At 37.4% G+C, this 22,653-nt stretch overlaps 1 protein-coding gene across 1 annotated transcript; it reads left to right on the top strand.

Moving 5' to 3' along the window:
* The first annotated feature begins 746 nt into the window (after positions 1-746).
* USP38 (ubiquitin specific peptidase 38) lies at positions 747-22,653 on the top strand. The gene is made up of 10 exons (XM_014061566.2): positions 747-1,696; positions 3,931-4,063; positions 6,584-6,713; positions 6,887-6,988; positions 10,707-10,865; positions 11,550-11,743; positions 12,675-12,768; positions 13,684-13,790; positions 14,419-15,739; positions 21,135-22,653. Exons 1-10 carry the CDS (start codon positions 955-957, stop codon positions 21,294-21,296), a joined length of 3,144 nt encoding a protein of 1,047 aa, XP_013917041.2. The 5' UTR covers positions 747-954; the 3' UTR covers positions 21,297-22,653.

Below are 22,653 nucleotides of genomic sequence, written 5' to 3'. Positions count from 1 at the left end.
TTCAAATGATCTTCCATATTTTTTAAAAAGCTACACATTTTCAGCTGTTTAAAAGAGCAATTGCATGTCAGCCTGGGTCATTCTGCCTCTCACTGGTCTTCCATCAACTGATATAGCAAAATATTGCCTCCAACATTGATAACCTTCCAATTAATATAATTAAGCTAATATAGGTAGTTCTCGATTTACAATAACTGAGCCCAGAACTTCTGTTGCTAAGTGAAAATTTGTTAAGCGAGTTTTGCCCCACATTACGACTTTTCTTGCCTCATTTGTGAAGTAAATCACTGCAGTTCTTAAGCTAAACAACACGGTTGTTAAGTGGATCTGGTTTACATGACCTTGAGACACTGCAACTACCATCTACATATGAATCAGTTGCCAAGCATCCAAGTTCTGATCACGCGCGAAAAGCGGTCATAAGTCCCATTTCTCAGTGCCGTTGTAGCTTCGAACGGTCACATGAACTTTTGTAAGTCGAGGACTACCTGTAAAAAAGAAACCTCCAAGGGGAACAGAGGTAATAAACACTACGAATCAGGTCACTTTAAACTTCCTGCTCTATTTCTGCCTCCGCCCTTTCAGGCTCATCCTTCCTCGCGCTCGGGTCACGCAAAAGGCCTCCGGCCTTTCCAAGCGCAGGGCATTAAAGCGCAGGCGCGTCGGCCGGGCCGCCGTCCTCCGAAACAATACTTTGCTTATGCGCAATTGGAACGGCCGCCTCTTCCATTTCCCGTCCGGCGTGACGATGCGTTGTTCTGTTCCTTCCGGGTCACGTACCTCCCCGGCGTTTGGGGCCTCCGACGTCTGGGCTTCGAGGAGCCTCCTGAGAGCCGCCGGGCCGGGCCGATGTTGAGGCGTCTCTGCTGCCCGGGAGGTTGAAGGGCGGCCGCGGAGCGAAGGGGGAAGGGCCGAAGGGGACCTTCGGTTGCCAATGCTGGGCCGCCGTTCGCCATGGAGAAGATCTTGGAAGGGTTGGTGAGCTCGTCCTACCCGCTGCCGGTGAAACGTATGATCGTCAAGCGCGTGGTGGAGTCGGCCGAGTCGCCGCTGAGCGGGCCGCAGTGTCAGGCCATGTTCGCCCTCAGCACCCGCCTCATCCTGCAGGGCCCCGACCAGTTCCAGCGCCAGGTCGGGCGGCAGGTCCTCGAGGCCTACGCTCTTCACCACCGCGACGACTTCGAGGCCTTCTTCACGCGCGACCTGGTCCTGGCTTTGCTTCACGGGGCAGGAGGAGGAGGAAGCCCCGCGTCCCCTCTCTTCCTCGCCCCTGCTCCGTTGCCCGCGCCCGGCCTTGGCTCCCACTTGGACCCCGGCGTCTTAGACTACATCCAGACCGGCCTGCGGCTTCTCATTAGCTGCCCGGCGGTGCTGGAGCTGTTCGCTCTGCTGCAAAGGGAAGCGTTGCGCCTGGTGAGCGAGAGGCCTCCGGCTCCTCTTTGCGCTCGCCTTTGCCAGCTGCTGAGCGACTTTCCTCAGTGTCTGCCCCGCGGTAGGAAACTCGCCCTCGTCTTTTGCCAGCAGTTGGTACGCAGCATTGCTCACTTCCAGACCCAAAGCACCCGGGAAGCTGCTCTACGCCTCTATGTCTCCCAAGTCACCCAAGTCAGCAATCTGCTGCGTGGCATCTGGAAAGCGGAACCCGATACGCTGCTGCCTTCCTTGCAGGAGCTCTTTGCCATCATCTCTTCCACCGGTAGGCTCGCCTTTTCCTCATGTCTTTTTTTTTTATTTTATTTTTTTATTTGTTTCGTCGAGCATGTATTAGACAACATGTATGTATGCATGTATGTATGTATGTATGTATGCATAAACATGATTTTGGGTACATGAAATGGATACGAATAAAAAGGAACATTAGGACAGGGATGGTAGTGCTTATGCACTCCCATTACAGACATCTTAGGAATGGAGTGAGGTGACTTTTAAGACTTGTGGACTTCAACTCCCAGAATTCCCCAGCCAACCATGGCTGGGGAATTCTGGGAGTTGAAGTCCACAAGTCTTAAAGTTACCAAGTTTAGACACCCCTGGTCTAAGGTTAAAGTTTTGGAGGTTCGGGAAAGAAACCACAGAGGTAGTGCATTCCAGGCATTGACCACTCTGTTGCAGAATCTAATCTGTTGAATCTAATCCCGTTGGGATTCTGTAAGTAAAAAAAGAAGAAGCTGAGGAATATCAAGAGAGGGGAAAGGCATTCCAGCCAACCCCAGAAAGGCTAGGAACAAGACTGATGTTGAAGGTGGAGCAGAAAGCTGGTTAAGGCTTCCGCATCTTGTTTGCAAAAATCTGGATGGCAGCACAGAGATGCTGAAAGCTGAAATCCTTTGCTGCTTTCTAGTGGTCTCTGGATTTTTGCAACTCAAGATATGTTAGAGCTGTCTTTGGTTGCTTTTTAAAAAATGTCAACTAAATATTGGGGAACGGAACCTTCTCTTTACTGCTAATAGGGTTCTGATTAACACAGTACTTGTGTTAATATCTGATTAGAGCAAAGTTCCTAAAGTTTCAAAAAATGTAGGTAAACATTGATTAAATTATTTAGCATTTGTATTGGTTAAAAGGACTGGGGACTAGATTTTAGAAGTTCTTGGAGGGGAAGTAGGAACAATTGAACGTAAATATTTTTGAGAGTATTAGATTAACAAGGTATATATTTTTATTCCTATATTTCATGACTTCCTTGATTTGTGATGGTTATATTATAATATAATTCAGGCACATCTTGGAGATCAGATGGATTCTAATTTGATGAGAAAGAGAGAAGCCTGTTTATATATTTTTTTAAAAAACTTTTAAGTCACTTAGTTATAGTATTATTAATGATATAGTTAATTTTAAACATCATAGCTTTTAATGACTGTTGGCTTTAAAGTGTGCTCATTTTTTCTAATGTAAGATTTTTAACACAAGTAAAAAGTTTTTAGTTGCAGTACCATAGAACTAGTTTAGTTTAATCAATTAAATATATTTACAAATATAATTAAATAATGTAGTTATTGCCATCCAACTGTGCTATATATGCTTTGGTACTAGCTGCATAGAGACAACTTGCGGCTTCTCCATTTTGGGTTTCTCTTGCAAAATAAATGATGACATGGTGTAATATGTCTGTGTTGCTGTTCATCTGAGATTGTACTTAACTACTTAGTTAAAAACTGCTTAGGACCAGTTGATTTTTACTAGGTCCTGATACATAAAACTGTACAACTCAAAGAGGGTGTACTTTCTTTTTCACGTGACTGAATTTGAATTGTAGCATTTGCTACAAACAGAATAATTGATGCTGAAGCTGGTGTCCTTTTTATAGTAGCATCACATTAATGAATGATACATCTATATGAGTGTAAGACAAATAATTTACATACAAAATGTAAATAAGAAATTCTATGAGTTGTATTATTCAAAAAACTATTTTTATTTTGCCTTTATATTGTTTTTATAAATAATTCAAGATGATAGTTACACATAATATTCCTTCCTCCTATTTTGCCACAACAAGCATATGAGGTGGTTTGGATAGAAAGAGAGTGATTGGCCCAAACTGGCTTTCATGCCTAAGGACTAGAACTCAGTTTCTAGCCTGGTGCCAAACTACCGAACTATATTATATCCAGACTACCTGTGAGCTGAACTATGATATAGGAAAGCTCCATTAGAGGAAAGCAAAGAGCTGGTTTTTCGAGTGATCTTGTACTTTCCTTAGCTTTTCTCTAAATGAAAATAGGAAGCAATGCTCAAATACTATCTTTTATCCTTCCAGCCACGAGCTTCCACTGAATATCACTACTTTTGGGTTTAAAGGGAGTCTGAGAGCTTTGAATTGGTTCAGAATATGGTTAAACTTGAAACATAGCCTTTAAAATTGATTCAAATCTAAATGGAAAAAAGCAGAAATAATATAATTTCTTATATGTTTGGCAATTATAGATACTTCTGAACCTTCGGTTGCTTTGGCAAGTCTTGTGCAGCATATCCCTTTACAAATGATTACAGTCCTGATTGGAAGCCTTACCACAGATCCAAATGTAAAAGATGCAAGTATGACACAAGCTTTATGCAGGTATAGTATTCAGTCTGGCAAAAGAGTACTTGTTTACTTAATTAAGCATCTTGTTTATTACATGCATTTTAAAGGGAAGTTTATTATTTCAATTTATATCACTGCTTATCTCAACTTCATGACTCTAGATAGTGTACAGTACTGAAACCACAGCAAACAAACAAAACAAAAAATTACCAACAATTTACATTGGTAAGCCAGGTAAAAACAAGGACAGATTAACATAACTATTGTATGGACTACTGCCTACTGTCACAAAGCATAGATGTCACAACAGAAAGGCTCTCAGGGCCCAACATATGGCAATCCCCTACTAAACAGACCTCAACCATGCCTCTTCTGCCAGATTTAATAGCACAAATATACACAATCAGGTGGAGGCAATTCCTCAGATAACCAAGTCCATTCTAGTTAATATGCAGATTAAAACTGCATATGTATGAACATGATGTTACTGTGTTGGATTTGTATTTGTATTGGAATGGAATACTTTATTTGGCCAAGTGTAACTAGAAAGAGAAGGAATTTGTGTCCAGTATAATAACACTCCGTGAACTTGCCAGCAATGGAGAGAATAATAATATAATACCAATAAAATGGGGAAATGAAGATAATGAAAAGGATAAATAATATTTCATGGTTTAATATGCATACACGTTAGACAGAAACTGCAAGAACCAGGTGTTTAACAGAGTGATGGCATGAGGGGAAAAACTGTCTCTGTATTTAGTTGTCCTGGCATATAGTCTATAGGACCATCCCAAGGTGAAATAGTTTATGTCCAGGATATGAGATTCTTGCAGATATAATCTCAGTCCTCCTGACTGCAATTATTCCTTCTGCAGTGTTGACTATCTGTTGATGTCTGTACCTGTCCTGTTTAGTTGTTGTACTAAACCAGAGAATTATAGAAGTACAAATAATAGACTCAATCATTCCTCTGTAAAGCTATATCAGCAGCTTCTGGGACAGTCTGAACTTTCTGAGTCGATGCAGAAGAACATTATTTGTTGTGCTTCTTTAATGATGGTTCTAATATTAAATATCCATTGCAAATCTTATAAAATTATCAAAAACTGAAGGACTCTACTGCTGATACTCTTCTGTTGAATATAGTAAGAGGCAGTAAAATAGAAAGACTCTTCCTAAAATCTGCTCTTTATTTCTACAGTTTTAAGCATGTTCAGCTCCAGAATGATGCAGCTGCACCACAGCCAAATAAAATTCCTTTTGCATTAATTAATTAAGACAGCTTAAATTGGCCATGTAGCAGGCTAGCTCTAAATAAGAAATTAGTTTATCTTTTTCCTTCCTATCGTTTCTTCAAAAATAAAAACATATGGTAAGTACAATAACTTAGTTATTTTCCATTAGCTTACAAGTAATTAAAAAGTGCTGACTGTATGATAATCTATTTTATATGGGAATACTTTTTCTGAGATCATAAAAACTCACTGCAACAAATATGCCTATATGTTTTAATTGCTGTAGACTACAAAGTCCATGCATGGTTTCGGAAAATAGTGCCATTTCATTAGAAATTGGGATAGTTTTGCAGCTGGATTGTAATTAACAAAAGGAACAGTAATGAAAAATTGAGTATTCTTAGAAAATGTTTGTGTTTCATAGTAATTTCAAACCTTTTTTGAATTCCTCTACTAGATATGTGAAAAGTTTAGAACTACCGTACTTTTTCTCACTTTTTCTTTTAGACTTTTCCTTAGCCCTCTCTGGCATCTTTATTTGATTAGCCACCTGTTTCCTTGGGATGTTTCATTTTACTTATTCTATGTTATCTAGGATCAGTAATAATAGACAATTCAGCTTTCCTAGAAACTAACCTAAAGTTAGGAAATGGGGGGAAAATCACCTTTTTAAAAATTAAATCATAAAACTTATATTTCCAACAAAAATCAACAGCACTTTTGGTTTCCAAAGAAAACTTAGTGGAGGTCTTGTGTAATTGCAGAATGTAGAATATTTATTGGGGGAGGGGGTGTTTACAAATCTGGAAGAATTATTTTAAAGTGTACAAAAATGGTGAATATTGTGATTTAATAGCAAATCTAACTTTTTTATATATGGAATATCAAATTAATGCTATCAAGAATTTGTTTTTTGCTGTAATAGATGTTTTGGTGATGGATTGATGATAGTGTAAAGAACATATGTTGGCTTTGATAGTTTTGTTCATGTAATGTAATAAAACCAGGAGGGATTCAAACTGTTTATCTGCGTTGTGATGTTTATACAATTCCATAGAGCACTGCAAATGACAAAATATGTATTGCCTTGATGGAAACGAGACAAAATACTGAATTGTTGCTATAGCTTCCCTAGAGAAAAAACTATCTTGCAAAGTTTTTCCCCAGCCAGAGCATTTTAAAGTTCTGGCTGTGATCTATGACCGTCATATAATTGATATAATATGTAAACCAATACCAGAGTTAAGAAATTGAGTAACTGGGATATAGCTTTTGCAGCTGAAATACTAAAAAAGACAAATTCATCACTTTTCAGGATGATTGACTGGTTGTCCTGGCCATTAGCTCAGCATGTAGAGACCTGGGTGATAGCATTACTGAAAGGACTGGCTGCAGTTCAGAAGTTTACTATCCTTATTGATGTTACTTTGCTTAAGATTGAATTGGTAAGTATTATTACTCAATTATTATTAGAATTTTAATTAATGTAATAAAATTGTAAACAGGTTGCTTTTTGTAGAAATTTTTAATTTTATTTATGCATTTTTAAATATATGCTATAGAATTATAATACTGCTGTACATTTCTTATTTTTAATAAATCTTCCTTTTCCTGAAAGGTATTTAATCGCCTTTGGTTTCCACTGGTGAGACCTGGTGCTTTGGCTGTCCTTTCTCATATGCTGCTCAGTTTTCAACATTCTCCAGAGGCTTTTCACTTGGTAAGTTTTATCTTTTTTTGTTTTAAAACTCATTTAAAAAGAAAATATCTATAAGCATGCCATCTTACTATTATATTAATAAAACCAAAACCACATTCTTATCTTCCTCAATCTTAATGGTTTATGTCATATAACATAATTTAAAACAAAATCTAAGTAACAGTAGTTTAAAGAATTTGTTATTTATATAAAGATGTAAAATCTAGTAAGGAGAGAGATACTTTACAGAATTTTGTTGCTAATGTATATCTGGTTCTTAACCCTTTCTAAGAGAGTTGTATTTTACAATGGGTTGTATCCGATTATGTTACTCCAATGGCCAAAATGTCTTTGACTCTGTAGAAATTTTTTGCGTTCCTTCATGCAGTCCCTCCAATACACCTATCAACCTTATGGAATAGGAATGGCTCATGCAGAGTGAAAGTGAAATCATCAAAATTGATTACTAGTTTGCTTCATTGAGGCTTCAACTGAATTTAAACAGTCTGTCATCAATGAACTTCGATGCAATTCATTGTATTTGTTACATTGCTACAGATGTCTATTATAAAGAATAACATGGGTTATAAATTAGCAACAGTGCAAATTAAACTAAAAATTATAGGAACTAACTATCAGAGTTGTACTCCACTAATTCTAAAATGATTGAATATTCTTTTTAGCACTTTCGTAAGTTTTTTCCTTATTTGCTAGCAGAGATTGTAAAATTAATTTCAGGAAGAGCTCATAAAAATAGAATGTTTTATATGTTTGCAAAGTTACCATACTTTTTAAACATTACTAAGTGTTTTCATCACAGCATGTAGGGTAATAATGGACTAGTATTGGCTACCCTGATTTCTATCCCAATAGAATGTGAAATTATATTTCTTAACTTGCAGTTGCTCATTTAAAAAATATAGATAAAACTGAGGTGTTCAGGTAAATACATGTTTCCCTGAAAATAAGACCCAGTCTTATTTTCTTTTAGGCTTGAAAATAAGCACTCGGGCTTATTTTCAGGGAAGTCTTTGTTGTTATTGTTTTTTTACACGAGCACAGTTACCTCATAACTGCTTGGCCCCTTAATCGCAGCCTGAGAAATCAGCTGAGCCAGAGAGGGCTGGAAACTGCCTCTTGTTCTGTCTCTCAGGGCGACTGGATATGTTTCCAGCACACTCTTGCCAGTCCCAGCCCTGCCAGCAGCACCAGGCAACCTCGCAGCTGAGTGTCCCTCTCTTCCGCAGCTCACCTTGTGGCTGTGGAGCAGGCAGCGACTACAGTTTGCGCTCCGCCAGGCCTTGCTCAGACTGCTGCTACGATGAGACAGAAGGCTGTGAGGCATGTCAGAATCGGCTCCCCTTTGGTCTCTTCCCCAACTGCTGGGCTTGCTGCAACTGCTGCTGCTGACTTCTCTCCTGCCTGGCTTGGGGAAATTTGGCCCAGATCTATAGATCCATCCAAATTGGGGGGTGGTGGTGTTCCAGCCTTTCCTCAAACCCAGCACACACATCCCAGGTTTGCAACATTGAAGGCTTTGGATGGAGCCTTTTGGGGATGTGCATCTGTGCTGGGCTTGAGGAAAGGTCGATCAGCAAAGAAACCCACCCACCCATCCCAATTTTCCTGCCCATCGTCCTTTCCTTGAGCCCAACACAGACGCACATCCCAGGATTACAAGGCTGAAGACTTCGAATGAAGTCTTTTTTGGATGTGTGTCTGTGCTGGGCTCGAGAAAAGGGCGATCTGCAGGAAAATCTCTTGCCCAGATGCCCTGTGCTGGTGGATGTTTGGCGTGGCCACAAGCAAGCCAAGAGACAGTGGGACAGAGTGGGCGGCGCATTGGGATCGCCTCTGGCTCCCCCATGCCTCTGCCTCCACCTGCTGCCGGTGCTACCACGCAAGCCTCTTGTAAGACTCCCATGAGGAAAAAGAGGGTTTAAAAAGCAAAGCAGTTCGCTGTGGAGCTGCTAGCTTCAGGAACTAAAAAGCAAAAGCCCCACACCCAGAAAAAGACGGGCAAAAGTCATGCTGCCAGCTTCACATGGTTTGCTCCATCATCCCTCAGTTGTGGAGCCTGGCCAGGAGGGCGGAGGGCGGAGGGCGGAGCTGCACACAGTGCCCGCAAAACCTTTCCTACCTGTCAGGTTAACACGCAGCTCCTCACCTTCACTCTCACTCCCCCCCCCCCGCTTGCAGAACCCTTACCACCTTCTCCCCACCTGGCCCTCTTGACTCTTTGACTTTGCTGCAGCCAGAAAGGAGGTCACGTTTCACTTTCAGCAGGCGGTGCTTTTCATCTTAAGGCGACTGTGCTTGAGGGGCGTAGGCAGCACTCTCCCCAGCCAGGCTTGTGTGCCAGGCAATCTAACCCACCAACTCGCAGAACCAACAGAAGCATTGTGTTTCAATTCCTCAAGCTGCATTTTTGGCACATCAGAATTCTGAAAATATTCATCCTCTTCTGCACAAAGAGTTTATTACCAATAGTGAAGGCTTACAGAGAGTGGAGGAGCATGTGCCAGTTTCCTTTTCATGCCAAACAGCTTAAGGGCGCTAGTGGTGTGAAAGGAGAAAGAGAAAGCCTCTTGATTCCTGTGCATGTTTTTTCACTTTTCATTAAGTTTAAGTCTGGGGGGTGGAGCAGAGCTCTAATTTGAAGGTTGTTGGCAAATACACAACCTGTTTGGTGAAAGGTACGGTGATCGCTGCGTATTTTCAGGGCAGCGAGAAGACTTGGAAAGAGCTCCGCTACACACACACACACTCTTACACTTAGTGAAAAGTGAAAAGACACACAAGAATCAAGAGGCTTTCTCTCTTCTCCCACCCCCCCCCCACTGCTACGCTACAACGCAGAGATTGGAACAGGCCCTCCCCCCGCTTCCTTCTGCAAAGGAGACAAATGCCTCCACCCTCGGAATTTGCATTATTTGCGTTGCCCCAAAGGGCTGTTGGGTTGCAGCTGGAAACTGTCACACACACACCACGGCACGCTCGCCGCCTCCCATGCTGGCCACGCCCATCCCCAGTCTTATTTTTGGAATAGGGTTTATATTACGCTCACCTCCAAAATCAGGCTCCGGGTTATTTTTTGGGTGGGTCTTATTTTCAGGGAAACATGGTAGGTGTTCAGATAAATAGAAATATTATAGTTAATTATTATGTTCTGACTTCATAATATAGCATATGTTTCGGAGTATAAGATGCACCGGAGTATAAAACGCACCAAGGTTTTGAAGAGGCAAATAAAAAAATAGTTTTTGCACTCTGCAAACCTCCCAAAAATGAGCCTGTTTTTTTTCTTCAAAAAAAAGGGGGGGCATCAATAGCCCTTAGGAGGCTTGTAGAGTGTTCCGTGCGGGGGAGCAAAAAATGGCCCGTTTTTTGCAAAAACGGCTCTGTTTTTTGTCAAAGGGCATTAGGAAGCCTATAGAGTGCTGCTGGGAGGGGCGAAATTAAGCAAAAACGGCCCATTTTTTGCTCATTTCTGCTCTCCCCAGCCCCCAGGAGCTCTCTGAAAGCCTCCTACAAGCTATGCACCGCCATTTTGGTGAAGGGGCGGGGTTTCAGGAGGCAAAAAATGCTGTATTCAGTGTATAAGATGCAACCAGATTTTCAGCCTCTTTTGAGGGAAAAAGGTGCGTCTTATACTCTGAAAAATACAGTAGTGATTTTCTTTAAAATGTGTTTTGTTCAACAAGCAAGCCAATTATTATTCTATTTATCTTAAAATTAGATTGTTCCACATGTGGTTAAATTGGTAACATCGGTCAAAAGTAATGGTCTGCCTACCAGCACAACATTCTTACAACAGCTGAGTGAATTAATGCACTGTATGATGTACCATTACTCTGGATTCCCAGAACTTTATGAACCCATTCTAGAAGCAATAAAGGTATGCAAACAAAAATATTTCAGTACTGAAGCATGTAGATATTATTTTTATGCATAAAAATTGTATCAGCTATTTTCAGATTTCAGGAAAAAGTAATGAAAAACATTTAAATCAGCAGAGTAGAAGATAACACTGTCATTAATGTAAATCTTTTAAATAAGATCTTGAGTTTTATCCGTAAAAGAAAATGTATATTTTTACTTCAACATGGGAAGATTCATAGAAGTATTTCTTACCAGTTAATTATCAAAAAGAAAGTCATTTTAACTAATTCTTTGATATCAGAGATTGATGTTTAAACTAGCCCAAAGGTTGCAAGAATAGAAAAAAAAAGATTTTCACATTTTTCTTAGTAAGGGAATAGTGTTTTAGAAGATAATATGTATTTAGATATATATAATAAAGTTCCACAAGATGTCACACAATGTCTGTAAAGATGGATTGGTGAGCACTTAGCTTTGATCCTTGTTTTACACTGCTAAAAATAAAAATAGATCATAGTTGAACAAGATGGTTATAAGTTGGTGTCAATTTACAAAAAGGCACTTTACTTAACAGAGAAGTTATTAAGATTTGGAAGAGTGGAACATAGGCTGTTTGGCTACTCTTTTAGTAGATATAAATGTTATGAAAACACTTGCATAATACTCGCTGTTCAATATGTGTCTCTGTTTTCATTTCTAGGAGCTTTTCAAACCCAATGAAGAAAAAATTAAGATAATACTGAATCAGAGTGCCTGGACATCTCAGTCCAGCTCCTTGCAATCTTGTCTGTCTAGATTTTCTGGAAAATCTGAAACTGGAAAGACTGGTCTGATTAATTTAGGAAATACTTGTTACATGAACAGTGTGATTCAAGCATTATTCATGGCTACAGAGTAAGTTTAATCCTATTTGTTTTAAGGTTTGCAACTTTTATGTATGCAATGTTTTCTTAAAAAAAAAATACATGGCATTTTAAAATTTTAAGATCTAAACAGTCTCTACCGTACTGGCATTTCAAAGGCCCCTGAAGACATAGCTGTTGGTGATGACAACTGACACTTCCTTTTCCTTGTTACCATCTAGGCTTGTTTTCTTTGCCATCTTTGTTTTTGTTTTGTTTTGTGTTCCTTGTTTTGTTCCTTGTTTTTAAATGTTTTGAACAATTTGTAAATGCCCAGAATTGCTGGGAGTTGAATGGCATATAATTTTCAGTTGTTATTATTTCTACTACTAGTTCTGTGATGGCTTGAATATGGTAGTAAGAATCTGAGTAAACAGCAAAATGTGTTTCCTTGCCTCAGTTCACATCATGATTAAAGAAACTGTAAATCACAATACATTTTTATTTGGTCATTGACCAGCAAATAAAACAAGAAAATTACAATTATTTAGGGTGAAATATCAGGAATATATAGGTGGACAGCGGGGAGGTAGGCAGCAGTGCAGGAGGAGATGGTTGTGTGTGTGCAACCTAACTCTGTGCATGACCCCTGAGTTAATGAATTGCCAAACATATTTCTATAGTAGAAGGAAATTTAAAGGCATTCCTTCTGCATTATTTATAATTGGAGAAATTTACTAGAAGGCTTCCTTTCCCCCCTAAATTTCAAACCAAAGCAAAGTAATTCCCCAAAGTGATTAAATTGTTCTTCAAATATATGGCTTACATTAAGACTTAATTCAAGTTCGAGCAGTCTCATATTGATAATATGATTGGAAGCATAGTTAAATTATTTTAAATCAGCTTAGGAAACACTCTTAAAACATCGGAGTGTATTTGTATAAGTTTATCTGTATCTGAAAACATGATCTCATTTTTTGCAGTTTCAGAAGACATGTGTTATCATTAAATCTAAATGGGTGCAATTCACTAATGAGAAAATTGCAACATCTTTTTGCATTTCTTGCTCATACACAGGTCTGTATTATTTTCTGAAAATTAAAATAATATTGCAAAAAAGGGGGTTTGGCCTTATTTATGTGTAGAATTAATTGTGGAATATTTGAATTTTTTATAAATCAGTAGACAATGCAGACCATTTTGTTTCATCTCTGAAATTTTGAAAGAAGAATTGGATACTTCTGGAAAAAGTGCAGACTGGTTGAAACTGGGCACTATACTGATACCATACTCGTAAAATTGTAAGATACTCTCATAAAACAGTAATTTTAAATTAGATATCAAATCTTTTATTCAAACATAATCCCAACAAGATTATTATTATCCCATTAAGATGTTAGGATTAATGTCCAAAATTACTTTGGAAAAGGACATGAAACAATTCTCGTTGCACCTGAATACATAAAATTTCATTAGTTGTCTTTAATAATAACTTTATTTTTCCTGTATTTCAAATGTACTTTTTAATTCTAAATTAATATGCAAGATTGAATTTGAACGTGAAATTGGGAAGTAGATACTTAATATTTGGATTTATTCTACAGTCAGAACAGTTCATTTAATCCTTAGCTTTTCCACTATGTAACAGTATGTGAGAAAGGCTTTGAGAAGCGGGACAAAGAGATCATGTCTAGGGAACAATCAGATAAGAGGGTACATCCTGCAACTGCATAAACCTCCCTAACTTCTCAAGCTATAAATGAAATATGATTGGAAATTTGTACTTTTACATTTGCAAGATTCTGTTAATATAGCCTTACAATAAATTAGAAGTAGCTTGTGTGGTATGTTTCCTATCTGATGTACCTGGGAAGGCGGACATCTTGCCTCCTATTCACTTGATTTCTGTTTTTATAAATTATGAAGTGCTTTGTAGAATGATGTCAGTGTTTGAAATCTGTTTTGGCTTGTTTGTTTGTTTGTTTTATCTAGAGGGATGCCTATGCTCCTCGCCTTTTCTTTGAGGCGTCTAGGCCTCCGTGGTTTACTTCTAGATCTCAGCAGGACTGCTCTGAATATCTTAGGTTCCTTCTAGACAGGTAATGATAATCTGAATTCATCATCCAAGATATTGTTTTTAAATACATTTTATATGCAAAATATATTGTAGGAAATGCATTTCTTGTAACATTGTTGGGTAAGAACTATTTACGATAAACTTTTTCCACAGAGAGCTACAAAACCTGAAGCAGTCTTCCCAATCTTCAGGTACAAAAAATACAGTATCTTTGTAAAAACAACTATTACTTAAAAATAAAATAATTGAAATTTATATGGTCTGAAATAATATGCTTTGCTTTTGACGTGTGACATCTCAATCCCAGTCTCTTTCAATACAATCTTGGTTTTCAGTTACTGTTTACTAAAAACACTTTGAATCTCTGCAATGGAATGTTTCTCTGTCTAAAATTCATACATCGAACAGCTCAAACTTTACCCCAGTTAGAGCTGAACTAAAGTAAAATAACTGTTAGAATTAAAGCAATGGAGCAGAGTCTATTTGTAGTTGTGCCAATGGCATTCAAGCTACAGTATTTTATTCCACACTAATCTTGCCTAGTAAATAATTGGTTGTGTGTATAAGCATACTGAAACACGGTATTATATTTAATAGGTAAACTGGTGGAGAACAATATAACTTGAAAATAATTATTTTTTTCCCCTAAGGCTACATGAAGAAGAGAGAACCTTGAAAGTTCTGTCTTCATCAAAGCTTCCTGAGGATATGAATGAAGAGTCCCTGGTCCAAGAAGTAGCCAGCAAATCTCAACTATTTATCAAGCAGTCATGTTCAATGAAAGAGGAGAGAACCTTGATAGAAAAAATGTTTCGAGGGAAACTACAAACAAGCATATGCTGTTTAAATTGCAAAAGTACTTCTCATAAAGAAGAAGCCTTCACAGATCTTTCACTTGCTTTTTGTCCTCCAGTATTCTTTAAAAACGTTGGTCCACCAACTGTAGAACATTCGTCTGATGAGAAAGATGACTCCATGGAACAAGTCAGTGCTAGGGCATTGAGCCCTGCGACAGAGATGCCATCCGGTGATTCCTGTGAAATGGTCACAAACGATGGGACTTTGAAAGATGCCCCCACTGACTCAAATTCTGAAAATGTTACTGATCCTTTTATCTGTAAGACTGAAGTTGGGGATAACTTGAAGAAACACGTCAATGAAGTTACTCCTTCAGTTACTGATTTGTTAAATTATTTTTTGGCACCTGAAGTTCTTAAAGGGGATAACAAATACTTTTGTGAAAAATGTGCTTCCTTACAAAATGCAGAAAAAATTATGCAAATTGTGGAGGAGCCAGAATACCTCATCCTTACTCTTTTGAGATTTTCATATGATCCCAAGTGTCATATTAGGCGTAAAATCCTAGACAATGTGTCTCTTCCGCTTGTTCTAGAATTACCTGTTAATAGAACTCTCTCATCCTTAAGTACATTGTCAGGCATTTGGTCTATGAGTGTTGAGTTTTCTGACACGGGGGAGAATTTGGCTAAAAAACTAAAGCCTTCTGGTGCTGAAGAAGTTGGTTGCCCTCAACTAATCCCTTATGTATTAAGTTCTGTAGTTGTTCACTCTGGCATATCTTCTGAAAGTGGACATTATTATTCTTATGCAAGAAATGTTGCTAATTCAAGGTCTTCGCTAGGATCTTTTGATCAGTCCCAAACTATGGCTTTAGCTTATCCTCAGAGCAATTTAACTGCAGCTACTGAAAAGGATCTGGATGAAAATGAAGTCTCAAAGGAATGGTTTCTATTTAATGACAGCAGAGTGACATTCACCTCATTTCAATCAGTCCAAAAAATTACAAGCAGATTCCCCAAAGATACTGCTTATGTGCTGTTTTACAAAAAACAAAACAGTGCTGGGACTATCAGTGCAAAATCAGCCAGTGGACTCTGGATCAACGGAGATCCCCCTCTGCAGAAAGAACTTATGGATGCAATTACAAAAGACAATAAGCTGTATTTGCAGGTAAGGTGATAGTAATCTGAAGGAAATCAGTTATGTAATTACTATAAATGTGGACTGTATAATATAAAGTTGGAATTACAAATCTAGGCAGATTATTCTGATTAACCAGAATTGTTCAGATAATGTTTTAGTATTCCCAGATTTCTGCAAAGGAAAAGCTTAAAATATTTTCTGAACTGAAGTACTATAAATCCATAATTTAGAATTCAGTTTGACAAAAAACTGTCCCAAAGGTTTAGGCTGATTTGAGAAGAATTTACTAAAGTGTTTGTATTTTTCAATATGCCAAATCTAAATAGCTTTCTAACTCAGCAGTATACTTCAATTATTTTAAAGAGCAGGAGTCAAGGTGGGGAATACCAGTTCTTGTCAGCTCTTGAACTTCTGTTGTTTAATGAATATTCTTGAAGTCAGGTTAATATATACCTCAGTATATTTTTATATAGTTGACCATTTCACATATGCAATTCTGGGTGACTCATACTAACTTTGAATAATTCTAACCAGAATTTTTTTTTTTGAAAATTGCAATATTTGTATGGGATTTGAGCAAAGGCAAGAACCTAGCAATGTGATTTTATGTGTAGCGTTACTTGGTCATATTGATGAAATGATAAATAATCCATGATTTAGATATTTATGTGGATAGGCAGCAAAGTAGGAAACACAGGTAATTTGTAAAAGCAGTCATTTAATGGGTCAAATACATTTTTCAATTGGGTGTATTTTTGTCTGTACATACCAACTTATTCTCAAAAATTGCTTAGTCATTATCATCATCCTAAGGTCATATGCAGAGCATATTGGGCAGCGAGTGTTTTTCAGGTGTTTCGATCATTCACAGCATCTTTAGCATCATCCCAAGGGACATTAATAAACTTAAGAATTTCCTTAAATATTTGGTACCAAGTTTTCCAAGGCCAGCCTCGCTTCCTCTTTCCTTCAAGAGTTATTAAAATGGCTCTGTCCCGAATCCAAAAAAGCAAGTTTGGACATCCTGTGGTGACATCACCGTACTTGGAGCGGAGGGAAGGAAGCTCTCATAACCTCTAACTCTAACTTCTTTGTTTGGGCTCATTTTTGAGCACTGTTGATCCTGAAGGGGCCAGCAGATTAAGGGGGATACTCTGTAGACGCTGGGGTGATAAGGCAAATCCTCCTGCGGATAAGAGAAACCCCCTAAATGGACAAGGAACTATCCTGCCATTTGGTTAGGACCAGAACGATGGCGACCGCATAAGAAGGAAGCGAACAGACAGAGAAGCAGTTGAAATCGGATATTTGTTACTATTGCTGACAACCCAAAGAGGAGAGCAACGCGAAACTGGCAGAGAGGGTGAGCTGGAAAGAAGAAGACACCAGGAGGGAGGCTGTGTTTGCAGTTCAATTTTGCCGAAAAGAAGTGGAGCTGATACGCTGAGGTGGCAGGGACAGCCAGAAGAAGCTAAAGGAATTGGCCACAGTGAGAACGAAAACCCGAAATGGACAACAGGAGGGGAAAATAACATTTGCCAAAAAGATTTGGAAAGTTCAAAGAAGAGATTGTTGGTATAATGAGTTTCTTTTTTTTTCTGCTCACTCTTCCTTCTGCTGCTTTGTTGAACTTATAAGCACTTGATATTTATTTGCCTCGGAGCTTGGAACAGTGCCAGAGACAATAGATAGAGGATTGCCTTGGAAAGAGAACTTTGCTTCGTGGATACTAACAGTGATACTGAGGAGAGGGTGACACTTAGTGGACTGTAAATCCGAACCGTGAAGTCTGATGCAAGGAAACTATTGGTGACATAAGATAGATAGATATCTATATCTATCTATCTATCTATCTATCTATCTATCTATCTATATATATATATATGATAGATAGATAGATAGATAGATAGATAGATAGACAGACAGACAGACAGACAGACAGACAGATAGATGTTGTATTTGTGCTGATAAATAAATAAAGGGAGACTAGTATAGATCTATTTCAAGCTATTTAGCTCTCATCCGCTAGCCATACCCTTACTGGGATTTGAACCTGGGCTGTATTACATATTAGGCAGTACCAATTTTTAACAAACCAGTTAAATAAAAACAGAATAATGTATAGATGGTTGGTACCAGAAGAGGTTCTAGTATCTTGGCAAGGAAAAAGATATGACAGAGAATATAGAAGATGCACAGAAATTCTATGAAGAATATGGCAAGAGGGAAATAGAATAAGGAAGCAAAGAGGAATTAGAAAGTAGAGGTCAAGAGGAAGAAATATTAGAACATAACGAAAGAAACAGGAGAGAAGAACAGAGGCAAGAGAGAGAGCAGAGAAGGAACGTGCGAGAGGGAAAAGTCAGATACAAACTAGAAGTAAAAAAAAAACAACCCCAGTTAAAGATGGATCAGAAACAACAATTACCTCGATAAATTTGAATGGACTGAATGCACCAAAAAAAAAAAGAGCCCAGATGATTAATAAAATAAGAAGGTTAAGAATGGTGAAATCAATTCAGGACGATAGCGGGTATATAGATTGTAGAACAAAAGAGAAAAAAGGAAATGATATGAAACTATATGGGTTTGTGGAAATACCATCCCCAAGAAAACACAAATTGAGATTTGAAAGAGACACCTATAACAATAGAAAAAGAAAGGGAGGGAAGAAGGAAGGAGAGGAGGAAGGAAGTAGAGAAGGGAGGGATGAAGGAAGGGAAAGGAGAGGAGGGTGGAAAGGAGAGAAAGAGAAGGAGAGATAGTAGGAGAGGAAGAGTGGAGGAGAGGTAAGGGAAGAAGAAAGAGGTAAGGAGAGGTGGGTGGAAGGGAGAGGAGGGAGGATGGGAGAGAAAGAAGGAGAGAGGGTAGGAAGGGGAAGAGAGGGTAAGAGTAGGGTAGAGGTAAAGGAAGAAAGTAGGGGAAGGAGAGGAAGAAGGAATGAAGTAGAGAAGGAAGGGAGAGAGAAAAGAAAAGAAAGAGAAAACAAGGTGGTGTCATAATGCTAGAGATGGTAAACAAAACAATCCAAACTGTACCTTATTATCCTTTAAATGGAATAACAATAATATAAGAATGGCAAAGAAAAAGAATAACCATGTGAATGTATACCTAGAATTGTATGTAAGAGAATAAGCGATAGTAAGAATATATAGCACAATATAGGTAAACAATATTTGGTTATAAATAGCTAAGTATAAATAAATATAGAATTGTACATAAAAATGGATAACGAATAAGGAGACAATGAATGTAAGATAGAAAGGTATTGAAGGGAAAATACTAACTGCAAAGAAACCGATACGGAACTGCTGTATGATATATCATGGAACTTCTTGTTCCTATGTTGTCTTAAGTCATGCGTTTGTTTTTGTTGATGTGTTTATGTGTTTAAAATAAAAATTTATATTAAAAAAAGCAAGTTTATGCCAGTACAGAATTAGCTATCTTAATGTTAGGATAAGAAATACCATACACATTTATTTATTAAATTTATATGCCCTCATCTCACTATCCAAAGCAATTGAAGAATGCAAAGCCTAATTCATTTAAATTGTCTAGTAATTTTGGAAATCTTCCTGACTGACTACAATAGTTTACTGTAAAGCTATGGTTCCAGTGGAAGTGAAGAATTAACTTGAGGATAGAGCAACATTTTATTCACAAAACCCGGGTTAGGTAGGTCTCAAAATAAATTCCTATTGGAAACTCTAGGAAAGTGCTCAGTAGTCCTATGTGAATCAGGTTAGACCATAATTGGAAATTTGAAGGTTCAACTTTGTGATTTAACTTTGTGATTTAAAATTCAGTGCAGTTCAGCTTGATTTATACCAGTTCAAGAATTGATTTGGAAGAAAAAAATTGTCTTTACTTTGTAATGAAAAAGTTTTGAATGTCTGAAGCAGTTTCACTTCATTTTTTGGTATAATGGAATCCCTGGTTGTATCAAGAATATGGTTTGTCTGTAATATCTTGGGTTAGTTAGACATGGCAGCAGAAGAATGTTAGTACAGTTACAGTGCCATAAAAATGGCAATCCATAACAAAATAGAAAAAGTGTCGCCTGTGCCACTACTTTATAGCCTTTATTACTACACCCTTACTTTTAGAAGAATAAAGAAGCTTAAACCTTTCCTAGCTGTGCAGAGTTTAAAAATAAGGCAACCTTACTCTTTTACTTCAATGAGGTCTGACAAGATGGGCATCATTCAATTCTCGTCTGATGGATAATCTTGTCTGATGGAACTTAGGAAATGCACCTCTGTTCTGTAAAACAGAATATCTGTTCTGTAAAATAGTCTCTTCCCCCAATATTGAAATGTACCTGATCCTGATGATCTTCTGTAATACATGGAAAACTTGATAATTCCTCTGCACCAGGTAGTTAAATGTAATTGTTGTTGATACTTTAATTTTTTATTTGTTGTTTGCCATCCAGGCTCACATGGGTGTTCTATATAGCTAATTAATAACCTTGAATCTATATTTACAATGCTGAAAGCTGAGTTGAACTTCCAGTTGTGTTTGCAGGATCGGTACATTCCATTAGTGCAAGAGAGAGATTAAGGCTTGTGACTGGCCATATTAAAGAATGTAACAGCTGAAAAAGTGAAAGAAAGCCTAGATAAGGTTAGCCCTGCCCATGCAAAGGAGCTGATTTAGATATTATAATGAACAAATAAATTACTAGCCAGTAATTTGTGTCAGCGCCAGAAATCATAATATTCAGTGCTGAAGTTACTATTCTATATATTATTTGTAAGAATCACAACAACTACCCAAATCTATCAAATCTCTGAAGTGCTTTGGATTCACTTTACTTGATTAACATACCTGCTTCAGTGGCTTGATTCAGTTGACGTTCTGTTGAATCTATTGACCCATTCAAAATGTTACACAGTTCTACCAGTTAATAGATGCAATACTCAATGAGAATTAAAAAGGATAGGAATGCTGGTCATTTGAGTTCTTGTTCATCAGCAGGCAGGCTAATTAGAACTATACAAACTATTTTTTCCAGAATGTTTTGGAGAAATACTAGAATTATGATGAATCTAGTGTCTGCTTGTTAAAAGATTTTAAAGAAATTTGATTCAATCTGAGGCGATCACCAGGACCAAAGGTATATTTTCCTTCATCTATGAAATTTGAAATGTTCTGGAATAGTTCCTTAAGTTTAAAAAAAGTTCCTAAAACTAGTAAACAATATGGATACTTCTGGTGTATTTTGTGGGGAGTTTGTTTTATATTTTATAGGGTCACAATTGAAGAAGTACTGGATAATAATATTTGATATAGCTGTGTCATATGTAGAATTCTGTTTCCCATTTCCCCCCCTGAAATTTGCATCATAATTACTTTTCTTAAAAATCAATGTGTGTGTGTGTGTGTGTGTGACCACTCGTTTTTTTTCTTCTTTTAGGAACAAGAGCTTAGTGCTCGAACCCAGGCCCTAGAAGCATCTGCAGCTTCGTGTTCTTTTCGGCCAAATGGATTTGATGACAATGATCCCCCAGGGAGTTGTGGTCCAACCGGTGGAGGTGGTGGGGGAGGATTTAGTACTGTTGGCAGGCTTGTATTTTAAGGAAGATTGCATTGGTTTCTAAACAGCTTTGATTTCTGCAAAGGACTGTTATGTTACTGAACTGTATTAAATAATGTCCCAAGCTTTTTTCAAGATGTGATTTTTGTTCTAAAAAGAACTTTTGTTTTTTGTTTTTATTTGAAATAAATAAGTGCATCATGGAGAAATCTACCTCTTAAATTTACTTGTTTTTTGGAAAGATATTCTTGGTCAAAAAAGGAATTAAACTTTTTAAAAAACAATATAGATCAGAGAATAAAAGCACTTAAACATTTAATTCCAAGTCTAGTGAGAAAATAATATTTGAAAAAAGACATGTTTGTGTGACACCAACAATGCTTGCGTTTTGTTATTATTTTATTTCTTAAATACGTAAATTGTCAAAGGCATTAGAAATGATAACTGTTAAATGGAAATCTAATCTTTTAAACAATGTAACCCAGAATAACAAAAGCTCTAATTCAATATATTTGTATTACAAGTACAAGTATGTAAAGATCAATTTCATGTGCTTGTTAAGTCACTTTTCTAAATGGATGTGGTCTTGTAGAGAGAGTTTTTAGGGAGAAAAAGAAAAAACATTTGTAGTATTTCTTATTGCTTTGAGGATTTTAAAATTATTTCAGGGAATACATCTTGCTTTGAAGGAAGAGTTTCTATGTGCCTTGCCATACTGTAACAAAGTACAAAAATTTTTGAAGCTGAAGAAAAGTGTAGAACATGAGTTGTTAATTTCTTGTTTAATATGAAGTTCATGAATTTTTGAAGTGTTAGCTTCTCTAAAAGTAAAGTCTGATGGTTCCAAAAATATAGTAGTTGCTCATGTGTTTTTAGTAATAATACTGGTTAAAACTTTTTGTATTGAAAATTAACATTGTGTTTAAAAATTGGAAGTGAAACTTTACATATATTGCTGAGATTGAACCTGTTAGGGTCATATTTGCTAAGTTTGTGGTAGTTGGCAAGAAACTTTTAATTTTTTCCCCTCACATGCAATCTTATCTAGATTTTTTTCCTCATATATCCCATTGCATATGAAGATTATTAAGTGAATATGCAGGTTTTGGAGATTGAGAAAAAATACTCATGAAACATAAGGTGAGGACACCTTTTGAAGCTAGAACACATTTACACCATTGGAATACGCTATAGCGCACAAGATTTGAATACTGGGACCTTAGTGGTTTCAGGAGTTGAAAGTCAAAGTAGTTTTGTGAGCCCAGTACAGGATTAATGTACATATAGACTAAAATATGTGATTTTTAACAATGCTATTTTGAAGGGCACAAGGAGTTGTAACACTGACTGGATTTGTATTACACCAAAGATGCATTAAATTAAAAACAAATTACACTCA

Source organism: Thamnophis sirtalis, unplaced genomic scaffold (assembly GCF_051295495.1).
Source record: "Thamnophis sirtalis isolate CommonGarterSnake01/CBP01778 unplaced genomic scaffold, rThaSir2_p1.2 scaffold_10, whole genome shotgun sequence".
NCBI classification, from domain to species: domain Eukaryota; kingdom Metazoa; phylum Chordata; class Lepidosauria; order Squamata; family Natricidae; genus Thamnophis; species Thamnophis sirtalis.
Note: the sequence above shows the minus strand (reverse complement) of the source record. Positions and strands in the feature narration are given on the sequence as shown.